The 26,892-nt window shown below is 42.7% G+C and overlaps 1 protein-coding gene across 5 annotated transcripts in view; it reads left to right on the top strand.

The window, feature by feature from the left end:
- The window catches only part of NEK10 (NIMA related kinase 10), a 107,812-nt gene extending 85,321 nt beyond the window's left edge, over nt 1-22,491 (top strand). For all 5 annotated transcript variants that reach the window (XM_083467857.1, XM_083467855.1, XM_083467854.1 and 2 more), the window contains 6 exons: nt 3,417-3,517; nt 11,712-11,822; nt 15,578-15,686; nt 20,429-20,481; nt 20,576-20,631; nt 21,745-22,491. In XM_083467857.1, the coding sequence (XP_083323983.1) occupies nt 3,417-3,517; nt 11,712-11,822; nt 15,578-15,686; nt 20,429-20,481; nt 20,576-20,631; nt 21,745-21,793 (479 nt within the window). In that variant the 3' untranslated portion in view covers nt 21,794-22,491. The remainder of the gene's footprint in view (nt 1-3,416; nt 3,518-11,711; nt 11,823-15,577; nt 15,687-20,428; nt 20,482-20,575; nt 20,632-21,744) is intronic.
- Nucleotides 22,492-26,892: the final 4,401 nt, after the last annotated feature.

Below are 26,892 nucleotides of genomic sequence, written 5' to 3'. Positions count from 1 at the left end.
ATTAAGTTTTCAACAAAAATAACACAAAACAAACAAATGAACAATTACAACAACAACAACAAACTAAGAAAAATATACACAAAAACAATATCAAATCCATAAAACGGGATTCTCCGAATCCCGTGACACCCCCCCACCTGTTCCTTAAATTTTCTTCTCAACTGCATATCATTTCTACTCCAAATTCCCCCCTCCCAAATATCCTGTACTATCTCTAAATTTCTTGTCATCTTGATTTCTGAGTTGTCCAGTTAGTTTTGCCATTTCATCATAGTCCATTAAATTTTTTTGCCACTCTTTTTTGGTCAGGACTGATTCCTCTTTCCATCTTTGGACTAACAATAGCAGGGCGGCCGTCGTAGCGTACATAAACATTTCCTTTTGGGATCTCCGCTCCTACAATACCTAATAGAAAGGCTTCTGGTTTTTTAACAAAGGCTATTCTGAACATATTTTTCATTTCATTATAGATCATTTCCCAAATTTTTTAAACCATCTTGCATTCCCACCACATATGATAAAATGTAGCCTCTGTTTCTTTACATTTCCAACACTTATTAGCAGTGAAGGTTTCTGAGTATGTTCAAACTCTCAATTGCTACAAACGCTGTATTTGGTGGTTGTTGGTTTAACTCCTTCTGGGAAATGAGTTAGGAGGAAAAAAATGAAATATTTCCCAGAATCAAGAGTGCAGAATGCAAGTGTGCTCAGATGTCTTTATGCCAGGCTTTTTTTCTTTTTCTTTTTCTTTTTCTTTTTCTTTTTCTTTTCTTTTCTTTTTTTTGAGGCCTTGGCTTAACTTTGGGAACTTTGAGGTTTTCTCCACTTTCACATTAGGTTGCTGGATTGGGACTCAAGCGATAGTTTCAGTGACTCTTTTACGGAATGATTCAAGGGTTTTCATTTTCATCTACATTCCCTTTCTTACTTAACATCATCAGTGACAACTTATTTGATACATTATGCATGGAATATAAGTGAAGGATCCTAAGTTTTTCAAAGGAATATTCTTAGCCTCACTTCAAAGAAGCATCATCTTCATAAAGACCTTATTGTGCCATCGCTTTTGACCCAGTTGCTATCATTATCATGCTGGCTTCAGTTCTGACTTGTAGGCAGCAGGGCACACGCCTTCCCCACTCAGTATTTAAGTTGCCTTATGCTGCCCTCTTGGCAATAATGCTCTGATTGCATGACAAGTAGTAGTAGTATTAGTAGTAGTAGTAGTAGTTTGGACTTGATATCCTACCTTTTACTCCCCTAAAGGAGTCTCAAAGCAGCTAACAGTCTCCTTTCCCTTCCTCCTCCACAACAAACACTCTGTGAGGTGAGTGAGGCTGAGAGACTTCAGAGAAGTGGGACTAGCCCAATGTCACCCAGCAGCTGCATGTGGAGGAGCAGGGAAGCGAACCCCGTTCACCAGATTACGAGTCCACCACTCTTAACCACTACACTATGCTGGCTCCATGCTGCCAAGAGACAGAAATTCCCAACATTCTTAGATGATGATAATGATGATGATAAGACCATGATAAATTCAAAGGTGCTCTCCCAATCACAGGGTTGGCCTGCCCATGAGACAGGGTGAGGCAATGTCAGGCTTCGGGGAATCAGCTTCCTCCCCCCCCCCCCCATGGCAGTGGATGAGCAGAACAAAGGAAAATGAGTCTTCTTACCAGTTAGAAACTTTAATAATCACAGCTAGAGAACAAAGAACCCATCTCCTAGGAATGGCGGTGCTCCCAGTTAAGGATCACCCCCCTTCCATCCCTATTAATCTACATCACTTCTTTATTTTGTAATCTGAGCTTTTATCCTCTGTTCTTTCTGTTGTGACACTTTCTGCACTCTCCCTGACTTTGGAGAAGGTGTGTGTGTGTGAATGCTGTCCAGAGACTGTGAATCTGTTAACCCCCTCTCTCCCAGTGTTTCGTCTCCTAGCTGTTCCCCATCCAGTATTTCCCAGCTTCTGCCTTCTGAACCATGTCCCTCTGCAAACCACTGTTCCAAATCTAGACTTCTCCTTCTACTCCTGGGAAGATATCAGGAGCAGGGGGGAGGGGGAGGCTCCCACAATTGCTCCTCAGTGCAGCCCTCCTCGGCACGGTCCCTGACAGGCAGCTGTTTCTAGTGGAAGATGTCCAAAAGGTGGCACCCCTCCACTACCTAAATCTCACGACTTCTCACAGAGCGAACAAGATCTCACAAAATCTCACTGGAAGCTGCCACCGCGGCTCAGTACAGTTTAGGAAGGCTTGTGGGGCAGCGTGGCACCAGCAGGGTAGGTTGCACATTTCGGCTTTGCCACAAGCAGAGAAACGGGACGCGCTGTCCCTGCCAGTCACAAACACCATTCTTTGGGCTTGTCAGCTTCTCAACGACACATTTCCACCAGCGGTTCTTAAATGCAAAAGTATGTTCCAGCTTATCTAAAATTCTAATATTGCAGAGGGTTGAACTAGATGATGCTTCCAGCTCTGCAAATCTATGATTCTAGAATTCAGCATGATGGTTTAGAGATAATATTTTTCTGCCCTTATTTAAATGTGTGAATTAGTGTTTCATGGCTAGCAGATTTACATTCTGTCATGTGGAGGTGGTATCGCATCTAAACATGCAAAAAAGACGAGAGAAAACCACTTCGTAGTAATGTAACTGTGTCACGAAAGTAAGAATTAGGGACCTCGTCTCCTGACAGGTTCTAATTTTAAATATCAGTGTGTGTGCAGGGGGGAAAGGGACTGGTGCTAACTTGATATATGTGCACCTACGCAGTAGACACCATACCTTAGTAAGAAACTAAGGAAGTTGTATTTTAAATCCTGTGCAGAAATTGTTATTCGTATAGACTAGTAGACTAACTGTCCTCAAGCAACAAGCTATTTGTAAGTTTTGCAGCACATATCCCATGGTACTGAGCCAGAAAACAACTGGGAAGATTAAAATGTACTCTTTTTATGCAACACTGTGAATAAAGTTGAATTGCTTTCATGGATTTTTTCATCTGCTTGCAAAGCACACATAAAATTATATTGCCATACAGATTTCAAAGATTGAAAATGGCTTTTGTCGTCCCCCATGCATGCTGAAAATCTGTGCAAAAATGGTGATTTGACAAACTTTATGGAACCGGCGTTAATTTTTAGTGCATTTTTTGCCCTATTTATGGTGATTACTTGTTTTTCTTTCCTGTTGGGAAAACGTCAGAAATGCTTTGTTTTTCGAATTCCTGATATAAAGTTAAATTTCCGTATCGTAAGATGGGGAGGAAGCATTTGATTCACTGGCCAACTGCAAAATCCAAATGCTTTACTCCCTTTCTTTCCTCCCTCCCCGGCTTCCACTTCTGCATATGAGAGAGACACTGAGGCCGGCAAATTGGTTCTCACTGCTGATTGTAGCATTATCATCTGCAGCATCTGCAGGCATTGCTGTGTCACAACGGAAGGTGCGTCAGATCAGCGATCCTATTCAACAGATTCTAATTCAGCTGCATAAGATTATCTACATCACTCAGGTACGTTTTGATTATGTTGTTCTAGTGCAAGCCATCGTCCCTGTTTTTATTGCTCTGTCTGCGCAGCACAGTCGTTTTCTTCCTCCTAACCAGTGCTTGAGAAGTGTGAGAGGAAGGTCGGAATGGAATAGAATCTAACTCCATTCTTTGACTTTCTCTAATTGCATCCAAATCTTGCATTTGCACCCCCAAAATAGAATCCAAAGAACATTGGCAGAGGGGGAGCCTATCACTGAAAGGAGTTTGGGGAGGGGGGGGAGGGAAATCCCTGTATAAAATGGAGCGAAGTCTCCTCTAATGCTTCTGTAATTTGATCTCTGTTCCTGAGAATGATTCCTCATCCAGTTCTGGTATTCCTTCAGCTGATCATTCTGTGCTTAAGCTTCTTATATACAGTCGTACCTTGGTTGTCGAACGCCCTGGAACTCGTACGTTTTGGCTCCCAAACCCAGAAGTGATTGTTCCGGTTTGCGAACGTTTTTTCAGAACCCGGATGTCCGACGGGGCTTTTGCGGCTTCTGATTGGCTGCACGAGCTTCCTGCAGCCAATCAGAAGCCGTGATTTGGTTTTCGAACGTTTTGGAAGTTGAACGGACTTCCGGAACGGATTCCGTTCGACTTCCAAGGTACGACTGCACATGCTTTGGTTCAGAGATGTTTAGAGCTGCTCTACAGCTTTTCTCCAGGAGCTGCAAGCACACAACCTCTTTCTTACATCCAGCCAAGCAAGCAAGAGTCCGTGGATATTTAGTTCGTTTATTTAAAATATTTTTAGTGCAGAAGTCCTCTTGCGGCAGCTTATAGAACAAAACGCACTACAGTCACAAACCTCAACATAGTTAATAAAAGCCAGCAGTAGTATAAACACCAACCAGGCCCAAAATTACAAAAAGATGGTGCAGAACAACACCCAGAAACCACAAGCAATTCCATAAAGAAGTTAACTGTCACAAGTACTGGCGTGTGTTTCCAACATACACACAAAGTTGTCTTATACTGAGACAGGCTATCTAGCCTTGTATTGTCTGCACTGACTTCCAGCAGCTCTCCAGGATTTCAGACAAGGGTCTCACTTAGACCTCGCTGAAGCTGGTGGGGATCAAACCTGGGACCTTTTGCCTGGAAAGAAAAGACATCTGAAGGCAGCCCTATTTAGGGAAGTTTTAATGTTTGATGTTTTATTGTGTTTTTAATGTTCTGTTGGGAGCCACCCAGAGTGGCTGGGGCAACTCACTCATATGGGCGACAAACAAATAATAAATAAAATTATTATTATTATCATTATCATCATCATTATGCATAGCATGTGCTCTACCACTGAGCTTCAGCGCTTTCCTTCGCAGGTGGCATTCCAAGCTACTATAGTTTTCTTCCTTGTAACGCAATCTCAGTGTTTAAACAAGACTTTATGGGTCGCCTTGGGCTGTACAGGAGCAATAAAAGAACTGTTAGCTATGCCATTTTGAGTTGGCAAATCAGTTTCATTTCAGCCATGTCAAAAGAAACATAAAACAGCATTTAAATTAACTGTCGTAATTCCCTCTAGATAGTAAACAGGACTCAAGTGGTCCTGTCTGAAAAGGTTTTGGAATCATAATCCACATTCCCCTTTTTACATGCAGAGCAGATAGCTGGTGGCAGGCCCGTGTGAGCCTCTCACTATTATACAATTCAATCTGTCTCAGATTGAATTGTACGTTCCTGGCAAATTCCCTTGAATCCCTCTTAAAAGAATAAACATGCCACAATCTTATTCAAAGATAATAAAAGAAGTTTACTCACATCAGTTCATAGTTGGATCCCTGAAGGCAGATTACAAATATGCTAAAAATATGCACATGTGGATCTATCCCATATGGGGGAGTAATCCCAGTGCTTCTGCTAGCTGAGAGCTAGCAGAACAGTCCTAGCTAAAAGCTGGTCAAACGAAGAAGGATCAGTTTCATTTCAGCCATGTCAAAAGAAACATAAAACAGCATTTAAATTAACTGTCGTAATTCCCTCTAGATATAAACAGGACTCAAGTGGTCCTGTCTGAAAAGGTTTTGGAATCATAATCCACACCTGGGAACACATTCCAGCCCTGCTGATGTCAAAAGCAGTAGTTTGAGGTGGTCCCACTCCCCCAGGTTGTGTATGCATAAGCCTAAATTGATGGATTAGTTGAAGAGAAGATAGCATGAGGATAGCCTTTCAGCTGTGCTCCAGTCACAGTGGAGGCTGGTCCATTGGGATGGATGGGCCACCCGACTTTGGAAATGTTCAGGGTGGCAGGAGAGGATATATTGTTTATTAATATCCTTCCTAGCTTGTGCTAGCAAGTTCCTTTATGTAGCAGAGTTACATTCCCCCTTTTACATGCAGAGCAGATAGCTGGTGGCAGGCCCGTGTGAGCCTCTCAGTATTATACAATTCAGTCTGCCTCAGATTGAATTGTACGTTCCTGGCAAATTCCCTTGAATGCCTCTTAAAAGAATAAACATGCCACAATCTTATTCAAAGATAATAAAAGAAGTTTACTCACATCAGTTCATAGTTGGATCCCTGTAGGCAGATTACAAATATGCTACAAATATGCACATGTGGATCTATCCCATATGGGGGAGTAATCCCAGTGCTTCTGCTAGCTGAGAGCTAGCAGAACAGTCCTAGCTAAAAGCTGGTCAAACGAAGAAGGAAGTCAAAAAGAAGGGGAGTGCTGCATGACTCGTTCTTTTGTTACCTGGACAGGTAAGGTCATGCCCACCTTTTGTCACATGCAAACGAAGGATGCTCCAGCCAGGAGGAACAGGAAGTTTCGACTGGCTGGACCAAACATTCCCCTGCATGTCCACTCTAGGAAAACAAGGAATGTTGTACTTGACTGCTTCTCATGAATCAAATCCCGCACCAACTTCAGTCTGCTCTCAGCCAGCCCCCACCTGCCTGCCTTCTCACAACCAGGTAGTGGTGGTGGTGGTGGTGGTGGAGACTCTGCCTGTCACTGGCCCTGGCTTCACTTACTCTTGGTTTCCTCAAATTGCTGAAAGCCTCTTTTCTCAAGCTTCGTCTACATTCTAGTATGTTGTCCTCACTGCTCATTTGCTAGGGAGCAAGGCTCATTTGACACAGCAGCTCTTCTAAGTAAATAGATGTTGGATTGTGCTGTAAACATTCTGTAAAGGTAAAGGGACCCCTGCCCGTTAGGTCCAGTCGCAGACAACTCTGAGGTTGCGGCGCTCATCTTGCTTTATTGGCCATGGGAGCCAGCGTACAGCTTCCGGGTCATGTGGCCAGCATGACTAAGCCACTTCTGGCGAAACCGGAGCAGTGCACAGAAACACTGTTTACCTTCCTGCTGGAGCGGTACCTTTTTATCTACTTGCACTTTGATGTCCTTTTGAACTGCTAGGTTGGCAGGAGCTGGGACCGAGCAATGGGAGCTCACCCTGTTGCGGGGATTCGAACTGCTGACCTTCTGATCAGCAAGCCCTAGGCTCTGTGGTTTAGACCACAGCACCACCCACATCCCTAAACGTTCTGTATGCATGGTCAATTGTGTATTTAGATCATCTGTCTGAATTTACCAGCGCCCTAGTGCAGCTCCTAACCATGCCTCCAGCTCCTTTCTCATTCATTATTGTGGGCCTCTCACTCAACCCCCTTTCCTTTACGCCTTTGTGGCCATCCTGTTATTCACCCTTCTTGATGTTTCTTTTGTTTGTGACCTCTCAGTTGCTGGGGCAGTCTTATCGTTGTAAGATTTCTTACTTCCCCTGTTTGAAACTTAGACCTATTGCTTTATCAAGTTTTACCAACTTCCCTCTTTTGAATGGATGAATTTCCCCACCTCCAGAGCAGAAGTCATGCTGCAAAGCTGAGTTAATACAGCCAGAGCTTTCCTGGAATATATTCCTTAGCTACGTCATTAATATTCCTTCTTACTAATTATCTCCTAATTGAAATAGAACCAAACCCTGTTATAGGTGCAATAGTATTGTACCTGGACTACAACACAGTGTGTGAAGCAACTCTCTTGGTTTAACAACGTGGTCAGTGCAAGGGGGCATTTGCCATTCTTAAGTTACCTACTTGCAAGGTTGCAGATTTGTACCACCCAAAAGGAGTGGCTCCACTTTAAGGCTAAAGGATGGAAGGTTTTGGAATTTATACAAAGGCTTGGGGGGGGGACCCCCTCAATATTATATATAGAAAAGGTGAGATTCCTTACTGAGGTTAATTTTCTACTACAAGGAAAATAAATCTACTTTCATTCACAGTCTGAACCATAAAGTCAAATGTGATTTATTTAATTATTTATTTACAAAAATTACTACCCTAGATTAGACTTGATAGTATAGCACAGGGTACTGCTTTTCACCAATGTGGTTATTGCTTTGTGATTAAGTTGGAATCTACTGTTGGTAAATGTGTTTCTTCCACTTAGGAAGAGGAGGATTAGGAAGCGAAGTTTATATAAAAATCTGTACATTTTCACAATTTCTGCTTGTAATGCTAAGCTGATAATTTGCCCAGTGGACTCTTTAAGATTGGAAAAACAAACCCATCATTGTCCACAAGGCACAGGTGATTCTGCCCCATTCCCCCATACCATCAAGCTCCTTCCTTCCTGTATGTTTCCCCATTTTTCCTAGCTTTTTGAAGTACCCCCCTTTTATGTAAGTTCAGAATAGGAAGGGACGCTATTTAATTTGATGAAAATACTTAAAAAAAAACCAAAACCAGATTTTTTTTCTGGTTGTGTTGCATGAGAAAAGAAGTTGATTTCTGCAGCTGTATGTGAACAAATTGGAAGTGTGTGGAACACACACACACACACACACACACACACACACCCTTACATTAACACTAAAGTAAGAAACTAATTATTTTCACTTTCTTTCCAGAGCTCTGCTGGTCTGCTGCATTAAAAGATGATGATGATGATAATCTGTGTATTTATTGTAGGGTGTCCTCAGTAGGACTTGCTTGGGGGCCTGCATAGGATTTATTAGAATTATGAGGTAGGCATGGTGCAAATTGACACAGAGCAGTCTTGATTCCAGATTATGTTGTTGTTGTTTAGTCGTTTAGTCGTGTCCGACTCTTTGTGACCCCATGGACCAGAGCACGCCAGGCACTCCTGTCTTCCACTGCCTCCCGCAGTTTGGCCAAACTCATGCTGGTAGCTTTGAGAACACTGTCCAACCATCTGGTCCTCTGTCGTCCCTTTCTCCTTGTGCCCTCCATCTTTCCCAACATCTTGGTCTTGATTCCAGATTAGTTAATCCATAACTCTTTTATCTCTGGCTCTGCCCATCATCGACTCGCCACCAGCTTGCGGCTCCCAACACATTACCTTAAAGGGTAAAATGTGGCCCTCAACAGACAAAAGGTTGATTACCTCTACTATAAAGGACTCATTAGAGGACCCAGAGTTGTTCTATCATTCTGACCTTATTATGTGATGTTTACCTGACAGCAATACTTGGGCATTTCCTTCAGGCACACTTTTTTTCCTAATACGCTATCAAGCCTTGAGTGGACTTGCCTACTCCTTCTGACTAAAGGAACTAATTTACCTAAGCATTCCACTGGATGTTCATTAATTCTTGGCTGTCTTTAAAATAGGAGCGCAAAACACACAGCTCACTGACCATCCCTGGAGCCTTCCACTGCCCCCTCTCCTCCTTTTCTATATAGCCCTTTAAAACACGTAGGATGTTTATTTAAAGCTATCAACTGCAGATCTCCTTTAACAGCAGAAGCTGAAGTTCATAAGGGGAGAGCTCTCATTGTTAGTTCTGGGCTTCCAGCAGCCGTTCCCATCCCGTTTCCATGGCAACAGGTTTCATTCCGATCCGAGAGGGTAAAAAAAACCATGTAAGCTTTTTAAAAAAATGATTATGTAAACCTCTTACCTTATGAGTCCCCGAAAACAGATTTAGGAATGAAAAGCCACCAAGACAACTTTGCTCCATTTCCTTAGCAGGGAGCAACCAGCCTCTCGGGCCCTTGGTTTGCTGCCACGGACATGTGCAGGAAACTTCCTTCCCCACAGTTTGGTTTCTGGCTGGCAAATAATCCTTAAGTGACAGACAAATCTAGGCAGCCTCTAATCCAAGCCAAAACGTAGCAGTATGTGTTTTGTTCTATCAACTGTGTGCAGCGACTTCAGCTGCTGTCAGTGTTTACTTTCCAGCAGCAGAGATTCTGGAACCCAAGTCTGTCTGGAAGCCGCTGCTTCCCCCCCCCCAAAAAAAAAAATCCATGTTTGCGTGCGGGCCAGTTGCAAAATATAGACTTTCTCAGAACCGCACCTATCCTTTCCTGCTTTAGATTTTGGCGGGTTAAGCGCTGGCAGTGAAACCGAACGAACAATTGGCACCAAGGGCAATTGAAGCCTGCCCTCTCCTATGAACCTTAGGATGAGGGCCTGACCTCAATTTTTTAAATGGAGATTAAAGATAGCTTCATGACTTGAAGCATTATACAGTGGTACCTTGGGTTACACACGCTTCAGGTTACAGACGCTTCAGGTTGCAGACTCTGCTAACCCAGAAATTGGTATCTGAAGAAGTGTGCATGCACACGAAAGCTCATACCAAGAACTAACTTAGTTGGTCTTTAAGGTGCTACTGGAAGGGATTTTTTTTATCCAGAAATAGTGCTTCAGGTTAAGAACTTTGCTTCAGGATGAGAACAGAAATCGTGCTCCGGCGGCGTGGCGGCAGCAGGAGGCCCAATTAGCTAAAATGGTGCTTCAGGTTAAGAACAGTTTCAGGTTAAGAACAGACCTCCAGAACGAATTAAGTACTTAACCCGAGGTACCACTGTACAACTGTAATGGTATACTGTAGAACAAGGGGGTGATGGCAGCAGGGAGAAATTGGATGGGACACCCTTAGCTACAGGGTTCCTGGTGGAGCAGGGGGTGCCCTTCTGTTATGGCAATTACTTGTCAACACTGAGCAGCAGAACTGCTCAGAAGAAGACAGGGCCATTCTCCACCTTCCACCATTAGGAAAAGTGCATATGTATGAAAGAGGAGGCCTTTTCTCGTGGCACCTGCCTGTGGAATGTCCTCCTGAAGGTGGTGTACTGGGCATCAAGGGACAGGGGTGGCGCTGTGGTCTAAACCACTGAGCCTCTTGGGCTTGCCATTTGGAAGGTTGGCGGTTCGAATCTCCGCGACAGGGTGAGCTCCCGTTGCTCTGTCCCAGCTCCTGCCAACCTAGCAGTTCGAAAGCATGCCAGTGCGAGTAGATAAATAGGTACCACTGCGGTGGGAAGGTAAACGGTGTTTCTGTGCGCTCTGGTTTCCGTCACGATGCCCTGTTGTGCCAGAAGTGGTTTAGTCATGCTGGCCACATGACCCGGAAAGCTGTCTGTGGACAAACACCAGCTCCATGGGCCCGGAAGCAAGATGAGCGCCACAACCCCATAGTCGCCTTACCTTTACTGGGCATAAGTACTACCAGTACAAGTACAATACTACCAGCACAAGGTTGAAACCTTATTTTCCGTTTACGCATTTCTCTGTTTATATTGACACCCTGGTTCCATCCCCCCCCCAAAAAAAAAAAGAAACCTTATTTTCCAGGGCTTTTTAGAAGTTGTTATTTTTAACTAGTTCAATGGTTTTGTTCTTCATAATGTTATTTCATTGTTGATTATGTTTTTTATTGTATATGTAGATTTTGAATTCCAGTGTTTGTCACCCTGAAATCCAAAACTGGGTGAAAATGTAGTTCATGCATGTTTAAAATTTTAAAAAGTCCACACATTTACTGTGATGCGAAATGGTATTTGAAGTATATCTTGCCATTGGGCAGTTCACATTTTGCTCTGCCATAAACTTACTGGCAAGCCTCTCCTTTTCATTCTTGCAATATGGGTACAATAATACTAAGTTACCTTACAAGTTTATTCAGGTTTACTGGGAGCATGGAATGCTTTTTACACTCTGAAGTGCTAAATAAGCGGCATTTCAGCCAGTAGGAGTGACTGGGAGATAAATGGGTGTAAATAGTTTATGGGAAACTATGGAGGCGAAAGACTGAGTCATAGCTGCCTTTTCTTAAAAGTCAAATTTTATATGCTGTTTGGTCACTGCTTTGCTGGTTATCAATAGTTTATGCTTTCATGTATCTCAAACACCACTTGCAAAAAGAGAACGACAACGAGCTATAACTGTTTTTGCACCTTCAAACAGCTTCCGCCAACTTTACACTGCAACTTGAAAAGAAGAGTCATTGAGAGATTCAAGAAATCCCTCTTCAGCCAGCAGAGCAACCCATGTAACTTGAAGTCTGAAATTAAAAAGGTGCAGTATGTTGAAGGTCACTCCCAGAGTGATTATGATTTCCTTCCTCTGATTACTTGAAATATGGACGGGATATTTTCAGGGAGCAGAAGGAAGCACATTTTTACATATTCAGATGTGAAGCATTTACATAGGCTAATGGTCATATTTTATTCACGAACAATGGAGGTCCACGCATAGCAACTTACCCAGAAGCCTTGGAGATAGATGTTTTAAAAATTACCTCACTTTAATTTGAATATATCCTTAATCTTTCATTATAGTGGGGAATTAAGAATCAACAGTCAACAGCCTTAGGTTTTAAAACTACTACATTTGTCTGGACAAGCAGTGGTGTGTGTGTGTGTACATACACATATACAAACCCTAGCAGCTTCTCATAGACTGAGGCATAAAGCCATTATCATTGGAGATCAGAGAACTTATATTTCCTTTTATGTTCAGAAAGTAGGGATTTCAAAACAAAACCCCAAGGGAAGCAAACCCACAAGACAGAATTTTCCAGAATTGTCAGAGTAGCAGCATAATGCTTCTAATCTCCCATTTACATGAAATGCTTTTTGTTGTGAATAATCAATTTAGGAGTAACAGTAAAAGCTTGCCAGTTCTTCACAGAACCAAATTCTGCCTTATCATACCAAGCGGAGATGATGTTGAGTAAGCCCAGATGAACGAGAAGGGATGTGAAGAGAGAGAGAAAAAGAGATGTATTCAGAGGCTTGAAAGGAAGGGCTGCTTTACCCTTTAAACCTTGAGGGGTTTTTCCTTAGCCTGACCAGAAAGCACTGAAGCTGTCCCAATGTGCTTTGATGCTAGATAATATTGACACAGCCCAGTAGGCCTTAACTCGGGTCATTGCTTTCCAGCTACCATATTATTTGTGAGATCGTATTTTGGATACCATCCAGCACAGAACAGTTATTTGTAGATAATGCTGAAACCACAGAAGATTCTTTTTCAAAGGTGACAGTGTGTCTTAGCAGAGCAACTCCAAAGGACATTAGCAGCACATTTGATCCCATAACATGCCAAGTATTTTTCCAGTTGTTCCCACAGAAGGTGGCAACTGCCAGTGTAATTCATGTATATTTATTTATTTTGCACCCCCTAGGCTCAAGAAGATTAGTAACATGCAAACACCTCCACAAAATGTAATACCTGCAATATATTATATATTTATGCCCTGCCACAAAAAGACTCAAGACAAAGAAAGGCCTTGCATTGTCTTTGGCAAATGCGGTCTTATTAACAGAAACGGATGTGCCATTTGTTTATGTTGTTTTTATAATCATTATCTCTACTTCTGATAAAAGTATTTCATAGCCACAAAGGTGTTGCCAAGATCGTAGAATTGTAGAGTTGGAAGGGACTCCGAGAACCGTCTAGTCCACCCCCCTGCAATGCAAAAATCTCAACTAAAGCATCCATGACAGATGGCCATCCAATCTCTGCTTAAAAACCTCACAAGGAAGGATAGCTATGCTGTGCTATACAAAAGTAGCTTGAGAGATCTGTTCTTGTGTGTGCTTTCGTTGTTGCGTTGGGCATTACTCTGCATTCACTGGGCCTTAATTTGTTTATGTCCATGCTGGCACAGCCTGTGTCCTGAAAGTTAAGCACAGGACAAATAAAGATACACCTTTTTATTAATCTTGGTGCAAATGCTTACGAGCATATAGTGCATATACCCTTTAATAGTTTTTGCTATGCTTCGTACTGATGAATAAGTCATGCCTTATTGCAACTGAGCATTTCTGGATTGAAGCTTATCTGTTAGTTCTGAAAATAATATTGTGCATCCCCTCTTGTGTGGTGAAAGGGTTTAGTTTCCGATTTGATGAGAGACTACTGGATATTTTTGTTGTCTTTGTAATAGCTGCTTTGTTTATGAATGTACAGGAAACAAATACATACCTGGCACATACTGTTTTTTTCACATGAGAGCACAGCGGCCATTTTGGATGTTGCAATGTCACCCTGAAAAAAGCGCTTTTTCGGGGCTGTGTTCTTGTGTGGTGCCCCAAAATGCATGTTTTTGGATGGTATTCTCCCCAAAAGCGCATCTTTCAATTCTGCAGTCTTGCACGGTGCACAACCTTGGAAGAAAGTGTCCCAGTTTTCTGCCTTGGAGGTTGTGCAAATAGACATCCACACCCCAGGCAGCAGATCTACCAAGGCTGCTTCAGATTCCTAGAGTGAGTCTCTGTTCTCCACGATATTCATATCCAGCAACCTCAGGCCAAGTTGTCTCCAAGGTCTTTTCCTGTCTTTTATTTCATGATTGATGTGGTTGCAACCAAATTCCAATTCATTAGCTCCCACTGATGTTATACTTTCTCATGTAACATGTACTGTCCATCTCAGGAATCAGTATTGATAGCGCAGAAGTAATCTAGAAAGTACTGTAATTCATTTCCCCTTGAAAAGTTGGACAAAAGTTGGTCTCGGAATAACATTTAGAGCTCAACTATTCCACCTGTTCATTTTCAATTCTGTTCTCCTTTTGTTGTACCTGTTTTTAAAATGAATGAAAATGGATCACCTGGAGAATTTCCCATGGCGGCTTAATAGAAATGAGCAGAAGGTTCTCCTGAAGCAGGAAGAGGGATCCATAACTATGGACAGGGCTACTTGTTTTCCTTCTTGCCTGGGTTAAATACCCACCCAGAAGTAAAGCTGAACCTAGCAGCAGCTTCTCAGTTGTGAACTTCTAATTCTGTAAACTGAAAACGACAGAACACTGGCTTTAGCCCAAAACTGTAAATTGAAGTTGATAGTGTATAATATGAAAACCTTCTACCAATTTAAATTTGCAGAAATCTATTCACCTGGCTGAGCCAGGCAGTGCTTGGATGAGTACCTGTCACTTTGAGGATTAGAAATTTCCTCCCATATTTCATCTGCTGTGACAGTTGTCGCTTCCTTTCTGAGCAACTTCCAAAGGATTGAGCACCCAGGAGGGATCAAAATGGCCGAAATCACACAAGCATCAGTGGGCCCAAGCACTCTGCTGTGGTGAAAAGCAGGCCAGTGTCTACATATAGACTCTGTGGAACTTAGCATTGGGGATACTCTATACCAAATTCATCTAGTACCTTTAAAAATTACATTGGACTGCACAGTTTAACACATGCCAAACATGCATTAAATACAGTATTTGGTACTTGACTCTGCAAAGAACAGGGTATGAGTGGCGGATTTGTGCATAACAGAAATATCAAGGCAAGTTTTAAGAAAACTCAAAACCTTGTTTGTTTTTCACTATGGCTTCTAATATTTTTAAAACATAGTTATATCAAGGTTTTTCATGCTCAGTATGAAACTCTATTTGCAGGCTTCCTCAACCTCATCCCTCCAGATGTTTTGAGACTACAATTCCCATCATCCCTGACCACTGGTCCTGCTAGCTAGGGATCATGGGAGTTGTAGGCCAAAAAACATCTGGAGGGCTGAGGTTGAGGAAGCCTGCTCTATTGAACAATTGAATATTGAACAATTCACTTCCTGTTCCTCATTCCCTATCCAGAAATTTGTTCCAATTTCCGTCCCTCCCTCAATTTTAATCCATCTTTTCCCTTAGAGCAGTTTCATATTTCTAAGTCTGCACACTTTCTGAATGGCAAACATTTTAACTAATCTTACCGCTGTTTAATTTTTTTCTTACTTCAGAAAATTACAGTTCTGCGTTCACTCCCAATTGTAACATTTATGGAGGAAAACAATAGGTGTTTTGTTTGTGTTTGGTCTTTGTGCAGCTTCTCCAAGGTTCCCCAGAGCTGATTGAGCCTAACTTTTTGACAGCAGATTGCCAGTTGTTATTGCACTCTTCAGGGGGGAGTACTTTGGTCCTTGACGATAGACCAGGTAAGTCCGGCGAAAGCCACGTTGCGCAACCTTTGCCAACGGCTGTCTGCGTTGACATTGTTCAGCAAGTATGAATTCCTCCTGCTAAATGCTCATTAAGCTTCAACGAGGTTCAGTGTGCTAAATGTGTAGGGCATATAGGACGAAAACGACCGCACAGTTGCTCCTTAAACCATTTCCATGTGGCGATTCTAACTACACAGAGTGAGAATCAATATGAGATGTAGTGGTTAGAATTTCAGAAGAAGACCAGGGAGACCCAGGTTCAAACACCCCTTAGCCATGAAGCTCTTGAGAAGAGGCATTGTCTTGTGTGACATCATGGGCACGATGCGCAATGTTGCATTGTGGGGAAGAGGCCTAGCTCGGAGCTCAATGTGGCGTGGCTTCCCCTCTCGCACTCGGGAGGAGCCAGCCACTGAACCGCTCTGCGCTCAGACTCCTCCACACCCTCAATATGAAGGGCCCCCGGCCTCCTGCCAGCAGATTTTGAGGGGGCTGAAGGGGGTCCTCTGCTCCTAGGAATTGACATGGCTGCTCTTGGGCCAGTTGCTGTCTCTCAGCCTAGCCTACCTCACAGAGTCATTGTGAGGGGGAAGAAAGGGGGGAACCATGCTTAAGTCCTAAGAGCCAGTGTGGTGTAGTGGTTAAGAGCGATAGACTTGTAATCTGGGGAACCGGGTTCGCTTCCCCGCTCCTCCACATGCAGCTGCTGGGTGACCTTGGGCTAGTCACACTTTGAAGTCTCTCAGCCCCACTCACCTCACAGAGTGTTTGTTGTGGGGGAGGAAGGGAAAGGAGAATGTTAGCCGCTTTGAGACTCCTTCGGGTAGTGATAAAGCAGGATATCAAATCCAAACTCTTCTTCTTCTAAGAGCAGAGAAAATTGTCTTACAGGAGACCATTGCTCCATCTGGCTCAGTATTGTCTGTCCTAACTTGTAGCAAGTCTACTCTTTCATACTGTGGTCTTTCCAGGCCATTTCTCTATTGCCGTTTCTGGAGATGCTAGATATGAAACCTAGGGAGTTTGGTGTGCAAAGCATGGGCTCCGCCACTGAGCTGCAGTCATTCCCATTGAGGGAGTGAGGATATAATTGTAATATATAATAAATAAGACATGGTGAATTGGTGATCATCATACTGGAACAGACAAATTCCTGGAGGTCAAGTGTCAGGCTTCAGGGAATTGGCTTCCTCCCCCCGTGGCAGTAGATAAGCAGAGCAAAGGAAAAGGAGTCTTCTTACCAGTTAGAAACTTGAATAATTACAGTGAGAGAACAAAAACCCCATCTCCTAGAAATGGCTGTGTTCCCAATTAAGGATCACACCCCCTTCCATCCCTATTCATCTACGTCACTCCTACGTCTTGTAATCTGAGCATGTACCCTCTATGCTTTCTGTGCTTTCTGTTCTGACACTTTCTCAGCTCTTCTTGACCTTGGGGAGAGCGGAGGAATGCTGTCCAGAGACTGTGAATCTGTTAACCCTCTCTCTCCCAGTGTTTCTTCTTCTTCTAGCTGTTCCCCATCCAGTATTTCCCAGCTTCTGCCTTCTGAACTATGTCCCTCTGCAAACCACTGTTCTAAATCTATACTGTCCTCCTGCTCCTGGGAAGATTCAGGATCCAGATCAGGGGGAGGGGGAGGCTCCCACCATTCCTTGTCAGTACAATCCTCCTCAGCACAGTCCCTGACATCAACTATCAACGGCTATGTTTTATCTCTGCTGTAAGACGCATTTTATCTCTGAATACCAGCTGCTGATAATCACAGTTGCTGTTGCATTGCTGTGCTGTTTGCGAGCTTTCCATAGGCATTTGGTTGGCCACTGTAAGAACAGGATATTGGACCAGATGGGCTGTTGGCCTGATCCAGGAGAATCGTCTTATGTCCTTATATTCTCTGCCCATATGTGAGGCAAGTGATGTTGAGTTCCCTCAAAAGTAATGGCAGGTGTTCCTCTCCCCCTCGCCCGGTGCTGAATTGGCCGGACAAAGGAGAGATGACAGGATTTTGATATGGTATGCTGTGTTGCATCTTGAACCGATTTGGCAGCCTAATGCTAGGCTAAAGAAGCAGGCTATAAATATTAAAATAATAGTAACAGTATACTGAAACTGGGCTTACAGACCATTAAATATGTGTGGTGAGAATGAAGTGAGGGACATTGAACATGAAGGAAATAATTTAGATAGCTGCATAGCGAAAAAACTCAAAACAAAACCCCAACAAACCGTGCCAAAAACTATAGCACATGCATTTATGAGAAGAATGAAAGATGTAGTCAAGTATTTATGCAAAAATGCAGAAAAGCTTGCTAGCAGCATAAAGCATTATCAAGAAGAGGAACACATTCACAGCAAAAAAATATTTCAACTGGAACGTTCTGAATTGTCAGGACTGGGGAGAGGTGGCAGGAAGGAAAACCAGAAAGAGGAGGTTAATTTATTTTATTATGAAAGTGTTTCAGCAACTAAACAAATTTTATAGACCTGGGCTAGAATGCAGTTTTGAAAGGGCGACGTGTTGTGTATGTTGCTGCTCTGTCATTCAAAATATTGTCCTGTCTTGGTTGGTTTCAGTGTTCATGTACCACGAGTTTGTGCCTTTAATGGAAAAGGGCATGTGTTCACTGCTTTTATACATCACCCAAGGGGGTTGCACTCAAGATGCAAAGGAGGTGCGGGAAATAAGGCATGTAGGCTCTTATATTCCATTGCATGTGCTTAGAAGCCTTCCTGTTCTGAGATCATCCTGGGATCCCTGAGTTATTTGGATTCTTTATCACAAGGAAACGTCCTAAGCAGACGTTGGCAACCTAAGGCCCATGGGCCAGTTCTGGCCTGTAAGCTTCCTGGAACTGGCCCATGGCTGTTCTGTGGATTGGCGTGGGGATTCTATGCTCCCCCCCCCGGCACCATTTTTTTTTCTCGCCGCGGGGACCGACTTCCGGGTCAGAAGAGCCCTGGAAATAGCTTGAGAGCACGTATGGGCGCTCACACTCTGGCCCACCGAGAGGTCTGCCGGGGAATGGACTGGTCCGGCCTCAAAAAACGTTGCCTATCCCTGGTCTTAAGTCTATTCAACAGAATGCATAGAAGCCTGCATCATACCTTCCCAGTCAAAGCAGGAAGATTATAGGCACGATGGATGGGCCTGGTGCACGCAGGGACATTAGAGACAGGGCCAATGCGCACCCACTCCCCTTTATGTCCACACACACACGAAGAAGGATCCTGTTTATCTGCATATAGAAGCAGTTTTTGTACAACTATTGCTGCGCATTGATTGCGTCAGTATTCATTGCTGCTTAATGTATATGAGCCCAGTTCTAAATTGCACTAAACAAGGGGATTACAAAGGGAACATTTGCGTATTGATCACTCTGAAGTTGGCCCTGTGGCATCTTTATTCTTCTGGGGAAACATACAGAATTAAGGGCCAGATTCAATTAACTTGGCGCGCTAGCAGAAGCCAGTGCAAGGACTCTTGCTAGTGCAGCGGGGTTTTCCTCCCTCCTCTCCCAAATCTGCTCTGGAGAGTAGGGAGAGCCCCAAGAACAGCACACATGGGGAGGAGAGGGATGGTTTCACTGGGCAAGCAGAAATGCGTGCACTCATGGAATGATTGGATTAGCGAGATCCTGAAGCCCAGACTGTGTCATCTAATTGCTAATGGACCAAGGATAGTATCCTGCTTTTGTGACTGACATAAAAGTTTGGATTTGATATCCCACTTTATCACTACCCTGAGGAATCTCAAAGTGGCTAACATTCTCCTTTCCCTTCCTCCCCCACAACAAACACTCTGTGAGATGAGTGGGGCTGAGAGACTTCAAAGAAGTGTGACTAGCCCAAGGTCACCCAGCAGCTGCATGTGGAGGAGCGGGGACGCGAACCAAGTTCACCACGCCAGTTATACATGTAACTTCACCAAATATGCACCCACCTGATTTTTCCAATGTTTCCTTTTTGGAAGGCATGTGTACACACACACACACACACACACACACAGAGAGAGAGAGAGAGAGAGAGAGAGAGAGAGAGTTAATTTAACTGTCCTATGTGAAATAAGACATTTTAAGGTTATGGCACAAGAATTGTTAAGAGAAACCTGCCAGCGCTACCTCTGCACTAATTTTCTATTATATATGCTGTAGAAAACCTTTGCAAGAAATCCCCAGAGTTTTCATGGTCAAGGTTAGTGAAATAGAGGGCAAATGAAAACTTGAAAATATGCAGAAACTCCGTGGAACTTGGTTTCAAGGAAATATAAGTAGGATCAGCAGGAAAGTGCTCAGATGTGAATGGCACGGGTTCCCATTAATTAAAATGGTGGGTGCCAATCTACATGCATAAATGAACCTCCATAGAACTGAACTGGAAAGTTGGCTCCTCTACAGAAGCTCCTGTACACCTACTGGATTTCCCAAGCCCAGAACAAATGATTCTCTTGCCCCCTTTAATCCACAATGCTGATTTAACCTTCGTGGTTTGCTTTTTTGCTTTCACCTTAATGAATTACATATCTGTGACCAGAAGCAGTTGGGTGTGAAGCTTTTTCTATATCTAATAATCAGTTAATAATCCCTTAAGATTGTTGTTAATTCCATGATTTCAGTATACGCTGTCATAAAACGACGGTAACTTTTAACAGTTTAAGAAGCTTCTCTGGTGCTTCTTTTTATGAAATCAGATGTCCATTCCATTATCCAGCATTATCTGATATGATTTACTCATAGGTCTTCCTAGCACTTTTGACGTGGATGAAGGAATGACATATGAACAAATGCAGGTCAGACATCACCTTGTTTTCAGTAGTTTCATCATTTGCTTTCAGTTCCTTTTCAGTAACATCTAATGAAATTCCATGTGCTTCACTTTTGTAGACTGTGATCGAGGAGGTTCTGGAGGAATGTGGATATTACAATTTTACCTCAAATAGGTGAGTTTCATTTCAGAAGGAGACGTAAAATCATGGTGAAGTGAATAGACAGAAATTATAATTCAGTTTCCTAGTTACAGCTGTCTATTTTGGTTTTGGGGTGCTTTTTAAAAAAAATTTCATGATTTATGATGTGTAGGCACGTGCTAGATAAAATGGTGTGGAACATTGTAGCCAGTAGTGTAAAATCATATTTGAAAAGAAAGGCACCCCCATCCTTTTCATTTTGATGGATGAGAATTTGTTTTAAAATCCCTTATGAAAAATAAACCTCAAATGAAGAATTGTGGGACTACCAGCTTGTCTTACGGGTACATTGTCTGGATGTTGCACAAAAATGGGTTGGGACAAGAAAGCAAAGGGGATGTAAAATTTGGAAGAAGCTATTTGAACTACAATACAGCTGCTATTCTGCTCCACCTCTGCTTACTATTGCTGCAGGATTTTCAACAGTGATGGGACAAACATTCATGGGATAGATTGAGTGTCTCATACTCAATAAGTATAAATGGAATTCCACTAAGTTGTATGATATAGAAATAATACGTTGGCATGTGTTTCAATGGGGAGGCTTATTGCTGGTTTTAATTATTTTGAATGTTTTAAAATAGTTCTTTTTATCTGTTTAGGAACCCCTGATGTACACAATACTGACCTTTATGAGCCAAGTTCCATATAAGAAAGCTTTTTTATGTTCTTTGTGTGTTACTGAGAGGGGAAAAGCATCTCTGGGTACCACACACAGATAGGGGGCGAAATGATGCTACTAATTAGCCATAGCCAATCATTTCCAATAGTGACATCCAAAAGAATTTAAGGCCCCTTTAAATAGGAACAAACTGGCTATGAGAGATATTTGTTGCCTACAGTTTCTACAAATGTTGGGATCAGTTGCACTAAAGTCCAGCATATATGTTGGTGCCTAATTTTAGGAGCTTTTAGGTTGGAATTTCACTTATCTGGTAGCTCAAACTCCCGCAAAGCTTTCCTGCAGTCTCTGCTGATGCATCTGTGTCATATTGGCAGCAAAGGTCTAGTCTGCCTCAGGTGATTGTAAATGTTATGGCATTTCTCATTCCCTGCGAACACTTACAGCCTCTTAAATCTTTTTAGGTATCAATACTATCCATGGGGAACAAGGACTCATCCGGCCAGAAGATGAGCGCCTGGAATTCGGATGAGATTGGCATGTTTTCTAATAAGGTCTAAGTGCCTTGACTTCAGCTGTTGTCTTTTGCCAAAGGAATGCGCTTTGCTTCAACACAAGAAAAGGGGGGAGGAAATCAGATGTAGGGATAGTTTGCAAAGAGTCATCCAGGCAGTAGAACTTTGGAGCACAACTTTTTCAGTAGATGTTTGCAGTACTTTTTTTTGCTGGCAGAATGCTTACTTTCTGTGCACAATGTGGACACAATCCCAGGTACCTGCATTATGGCAATATAATGCTCCACTGAATTCTTGCTTCTATATAATTTTAAAGGACTTATGAATACTCAGGAATGTTGGAAATATATCTTATGTTTTATAGATCTGTTTATACCAGAGATTTATCTTTTATAATAAGAGTACCTTTCGTAAGGAGAGGAAATCAGAAAGTCGGAGTTCAGAGTTTTCTAGAATACATTTGTGACTAGCCTTTGGGATATTTGCAATTTCTGCTGCGAGTATGGTATATTAGACAGTATTTAAAACCTGCACAGCTTCTAATAATTGCTATTTTTAAATACATGTTGATTCTATAAATAGATATAGGGTGACGCCAATAATATGTATATAAGAAATGTATAGTGTGCATTTGTATGCAGCATTCATACCTTTACACCCACACCCACGGTGCAATAAATAGATAATTCTTTTTTTTTATTTTTGTTCAGCTCTGTAGCACATAATGCACTTTGGAAAACTATGCATGCTTTTGGAAAATGCATACAAAATAAGAATGTGTGTGTAGTTGTTGCTAAGACTTTTCTCTCATTTTTGCCAGCATGCTAGAGATTTCAGTTGCTGGCAATATTGAGTGAAAGTATGATTCTCTAGAATGAGGATATTCAACATGGTACCTTCCAGATGTTGTTGGACTACAACTTCCATCATCTCTGACCATTGTGAATGCTGGCTGGGCTGATGGATGTTGGGAGTCCAAGAACATCCAAATGGCACCCAGTTGGCTAACCATTCTGTAGAATACCCTTGTAGGTAAGACCTCCAAATTTCAATGGTTTTATTTTTATTTTTAAAAACCTGCCTATCTTAATTAGCCTTTTGGTACGTAATGCAATATTTCTGAAGTTGGGTGCTTACCGCACATCTAACCTACTAGGCAGTGTGTTCGTCATTCAAGCACAATTGAAGAATTTGGGGTAAAAAAAAAAGGCAAGTTCAGCTTGTCTGTTCTGACCCATGTTAGTCTGACATCATCAACATGATTGATTTGGGGACCAACCCAATAGGGTCGTTTGAAATCTAGACCATGGCACTGCAGCAAAAGTGCGTTAGGTGGGTTATTTTATAGCAGCTTGACATTTTGCAAGGGAGCCGGGGTATGCTGTTGTTCCATCTCCATTTGCCACAGTAGGCTTATAAAGTCTGTAAGAAAAGGTGCCCATTCTGAAACATCTGGTGGCATCAGTAGGTATGTTCTCATGTGCGCAACTTCTTCATATTTTGCTTGTTCATCATGGCAAAATCAGTGGACCCAACCAAGCAGTTGCGTGACGAAGATTTCTGCCACAATGAAGTGGACCAGGGCATTTCATGTGGAAACCAGAGCAGTTGTGATGCATTCTAGTGCACAAAGCATCCAAGGACTAAGTATTGCTGCGCTGTTGCTTCTCTGGCAACAGTTGCTTGGTTCAAAGAAGAAGAAGTAGTGGGTAGATTTTTGCCCAGGCAATGGTACTTTCCCATTGCAGTTCTTCACATTCCCTCCAAAAAGTATTCCTGAGGATTGCAGAATGTAGCATGGGGGGGGGGGGGGAGCAGCAGCAGGAGAAGGGGGAGCCAGACAGCAAAAATTAGTGGCACACGGAGAATTAATAGACACACACCCATCACCACTTATCTTTATGTCAGTATAGAGAGAGGCCTCCCAAACTATGTTTCACCGCATGGTTCACCCTCCCGTCTCTAAGCAAACATATGGCATACCATAAATTTCAGTGCAGCTCTGTTTCGTGCTTATTGCTGGATGCCACAGTAAAGTTAGGAACCGTAACATATAACTTCACTTCCAATTTAGATTGCCATTAAAAAAGCACAGATCAAATGCTTGTACAGTGATACTGGATTTGAAAGTGCCATCTGCAGTGCCCTGTAAAAATAGGAACTATTTTAAAATGTGATTACACATTTTGAAATTGCAAATAATAAAGTATGTTGATTGCTTTTTAAAAAAAATATGTGTGTAATTACACTGGCAACCTTCAAAACCCAGCATTCATCATCCAGGGGATTTCAAAGTAATCATGGCTTCTTCCTATTTTTAGAAAAGTAGACACCACTGGAGAGCAGAAAGATTTGCATTCGTAATGGCTCTGATTTTAAGTATCATCCAGTAGAAAAAAGCAAGAGATTGATACCTAAAAGACCATAAAATTCTTCTCTTAGTTCTGCCTTCAGGTGTTGCTTCTTTGCGTTTGCAAGGAATCAATCCTAATTATTTCTCTTTGCAGTTAAATCACTATTTTTGCAGCCATTTCATGTTCAAAAATTGGCAGGGAACAATTAAAGAAATGGCTTCTTGGTCCTATGTAAAAGTACTGAGTTTTGTATACAGTCGTACTTTGGATGCTGAATGTCCTGGAACTTGGGACATTTTGGCTCCTGAACACCACAAACCCAGAAGTGATTGTTCCGGTTTGTGAACGTTCTTTTGGAACTTGAAGAAGCCTTAATTTGGTTTTCGAACGTCCAGCACCGAGGGCCTTCTGGTGGTTCCCTCACTGCGAGAAGCCAAGTGACAGGGAACCAGGCAGAGGGCCTTCTCGGTAGTGGCGCCCTCCCTGTGGAACGCCCTCCCACCAGATGTCAAAGAGAACAACAACTACCAGACTTTTAGAAGACATCTGAAGGCAGCCCTGTTTAGGGAAGCTTTTAATGTTTGATGTACCATAGTATTTTAATATTCTTTTGGAAGCCGCCCAGAGTGGCTGGGGAAACCCAGCCAGACGGGTGTGGTATAAATAATAAATTATTATTATTATTATTATTATTATTATTATTATTATTATTATTATTATTTGGAAATCGAACAGATTTCTGGAACGGATTCCATTCGACTCCCAAGGTAGTAGTAGTAGTAGTAGTAGTAGTAGTAATAATAATAATAATAATAATAATAATAATAATAATTATTATTATTTATTATTTGTACCCCGCCCATCTGGCTAGGTTTCCCCAGCCACTCTGGGCAGCTTCCACAAAGACCAAAAATACACTAAGATGTCACACATTAAAAACATCCCTGAACAGGGCTGCCTTAAGGTGTCTTCTGAATGTCAGGTAGTTGTTTATCTCTTTGACATCTGATGGGAGAGTGTTCCACAGGGTGGGCGCCACTACCGAGAAAGCCCTCTGCCTGGTTCCTTGTAGCTTTGCTTCTCGCAATGAGGGAACTGCCAGAAGGCCCTCGGTGCTGGACCTCAGCGTCCAGGCAGAACAATGGGGGTGGAGACGCTCCTTCAGGTATACTTCAGGTATGACTGTAGTTAATACCTCTGGACCAGACTCCCCCAACCCGCTGCCCTCCAATATCCAAAACATCCAGAGAGCATCAGGTTGGGGAATGCTGCTGTAGGCAGTTTTTAAAATACCTTAATTTTAATAATATACTACTGCTGCTGATACCCGGAATCATTTTATTGACAAATAAAATCTACCCATAACTACTATAAATCTCAATTTTGCTGGAGGATGGCTGATTAAAGTTGCAATTTTGTCTAATAATGTGCCTGGGCATAAGCAAATTTTATCTACTGAATGAGACTGTAAGTGGTAGGCAGGGTTTTGGAATATTTCTGCTTGCATTTTCTCACTGGTTAGAGATGGAAATGGGATCAGCTGGCCCTGTGAATCTTGTTCCTGTATCTAGAGTTGGCCAACCGTATTCATGATTACAGTCAAACTGCTTCTTTACAATAACTGTTCAACACTGGAATTCCAAGTAGTTACAGTGCTCTGAGGGCCATTTAATAAATGTGAGCCAACTGCTTATCTTCCCAAGAGGATTGCATAGTGAAGCCAGTCTGTGTGCAGATATGGCCTGCAGCAGTAAGTAGACATTTTTGTGATTGTGACAGCTACCTCAAAAAAAGGCCCTTCTGTAGCAGAAAAACAACCATAATGACAATTTAGGAAAAAATGCTGTGTACATTGTTTTTCAGTAGAATGACATCGGTAAAAACACGCTGCAATAGGTCTCTTCCCAAGAAGCTTACTATTTAAAATGGAACAGGAGCGGAAATGACAGATTACAACATAGGAGCTAACTCTAGGGGGCCATGGGTGCCTGGACACCCACAAAAATATTATTGTGGGAGCCGGGCAATGAGCAAAGCCAGAGAGAGCCTCAAGGTTAGATTCCTACAATGTGTTATACATAGGGCCAGTGGCGTAGCGTGGGGGGTGCAGGGGGGGCCGGCCGCACCGGGCGCAACATCTGGGGGTTAGGGTTAGGGGGCGCAAATCCACAGGTTAGGGGGCGCAAATCCACGGGTTAGGGGGCGCAAATTACTTGCCTTGCCCCGGGTGCTGACAACCCACGCTACGCCACTGCATAGGGCTGCCTCTGAAGACGGTTCGGAAACTTCAGCTAGTGGCCAGGTTGTTCAACACCGGGACAAGACAGTTTGAGCATATTATTACACCAATCCAGGTCCAACTGCATTGGCTAGCAATTAGTTTCTGGGCCCAATTCAAAGTGCTGGTTTTGACCTATTAAACCTTTAAAGGACCGCAATGCCTCAAGGACCACCTCTTTTCATATGAACGTACCTGGACCCTGAGATCACCTTCTGAGGCCCTCCTTTGTGTATCTCCTCCTTGAGAGGTTCAGAGGGTGGCAACACGAGAAGGGGCCTTCTCCTCAGTGGCTCCCCGTCTGTGGAATGCTTGCCCTGGGGAAGTTCACCTGGCACCTTCATTATACACCTTTAGGCGCCAGGCAAAAACGTTCCTTTTTAACCAGGCCTTTGGTTGATCAGATTTACATCCTATGCCCTTTTAAAATGTGTGTGGGGAGGCTATTGGTTTTTTTTTAAAAAA

Source organism: Podarcis liolepis (assembly GCF_965112155.1).
Source record: "Podarcis liolepis genome assembly, chromosome: 12".
NCBI lineage: Eukaryota > Metazoa > Chordata > Lepidosauria > Squamata > Lacertidae > Podarcis > Podarcis liolepis.
Note: the sequence above shows the minus strand (reverse complement) of the source record. Positions and strands in the feature narration are given on the sequence as shown.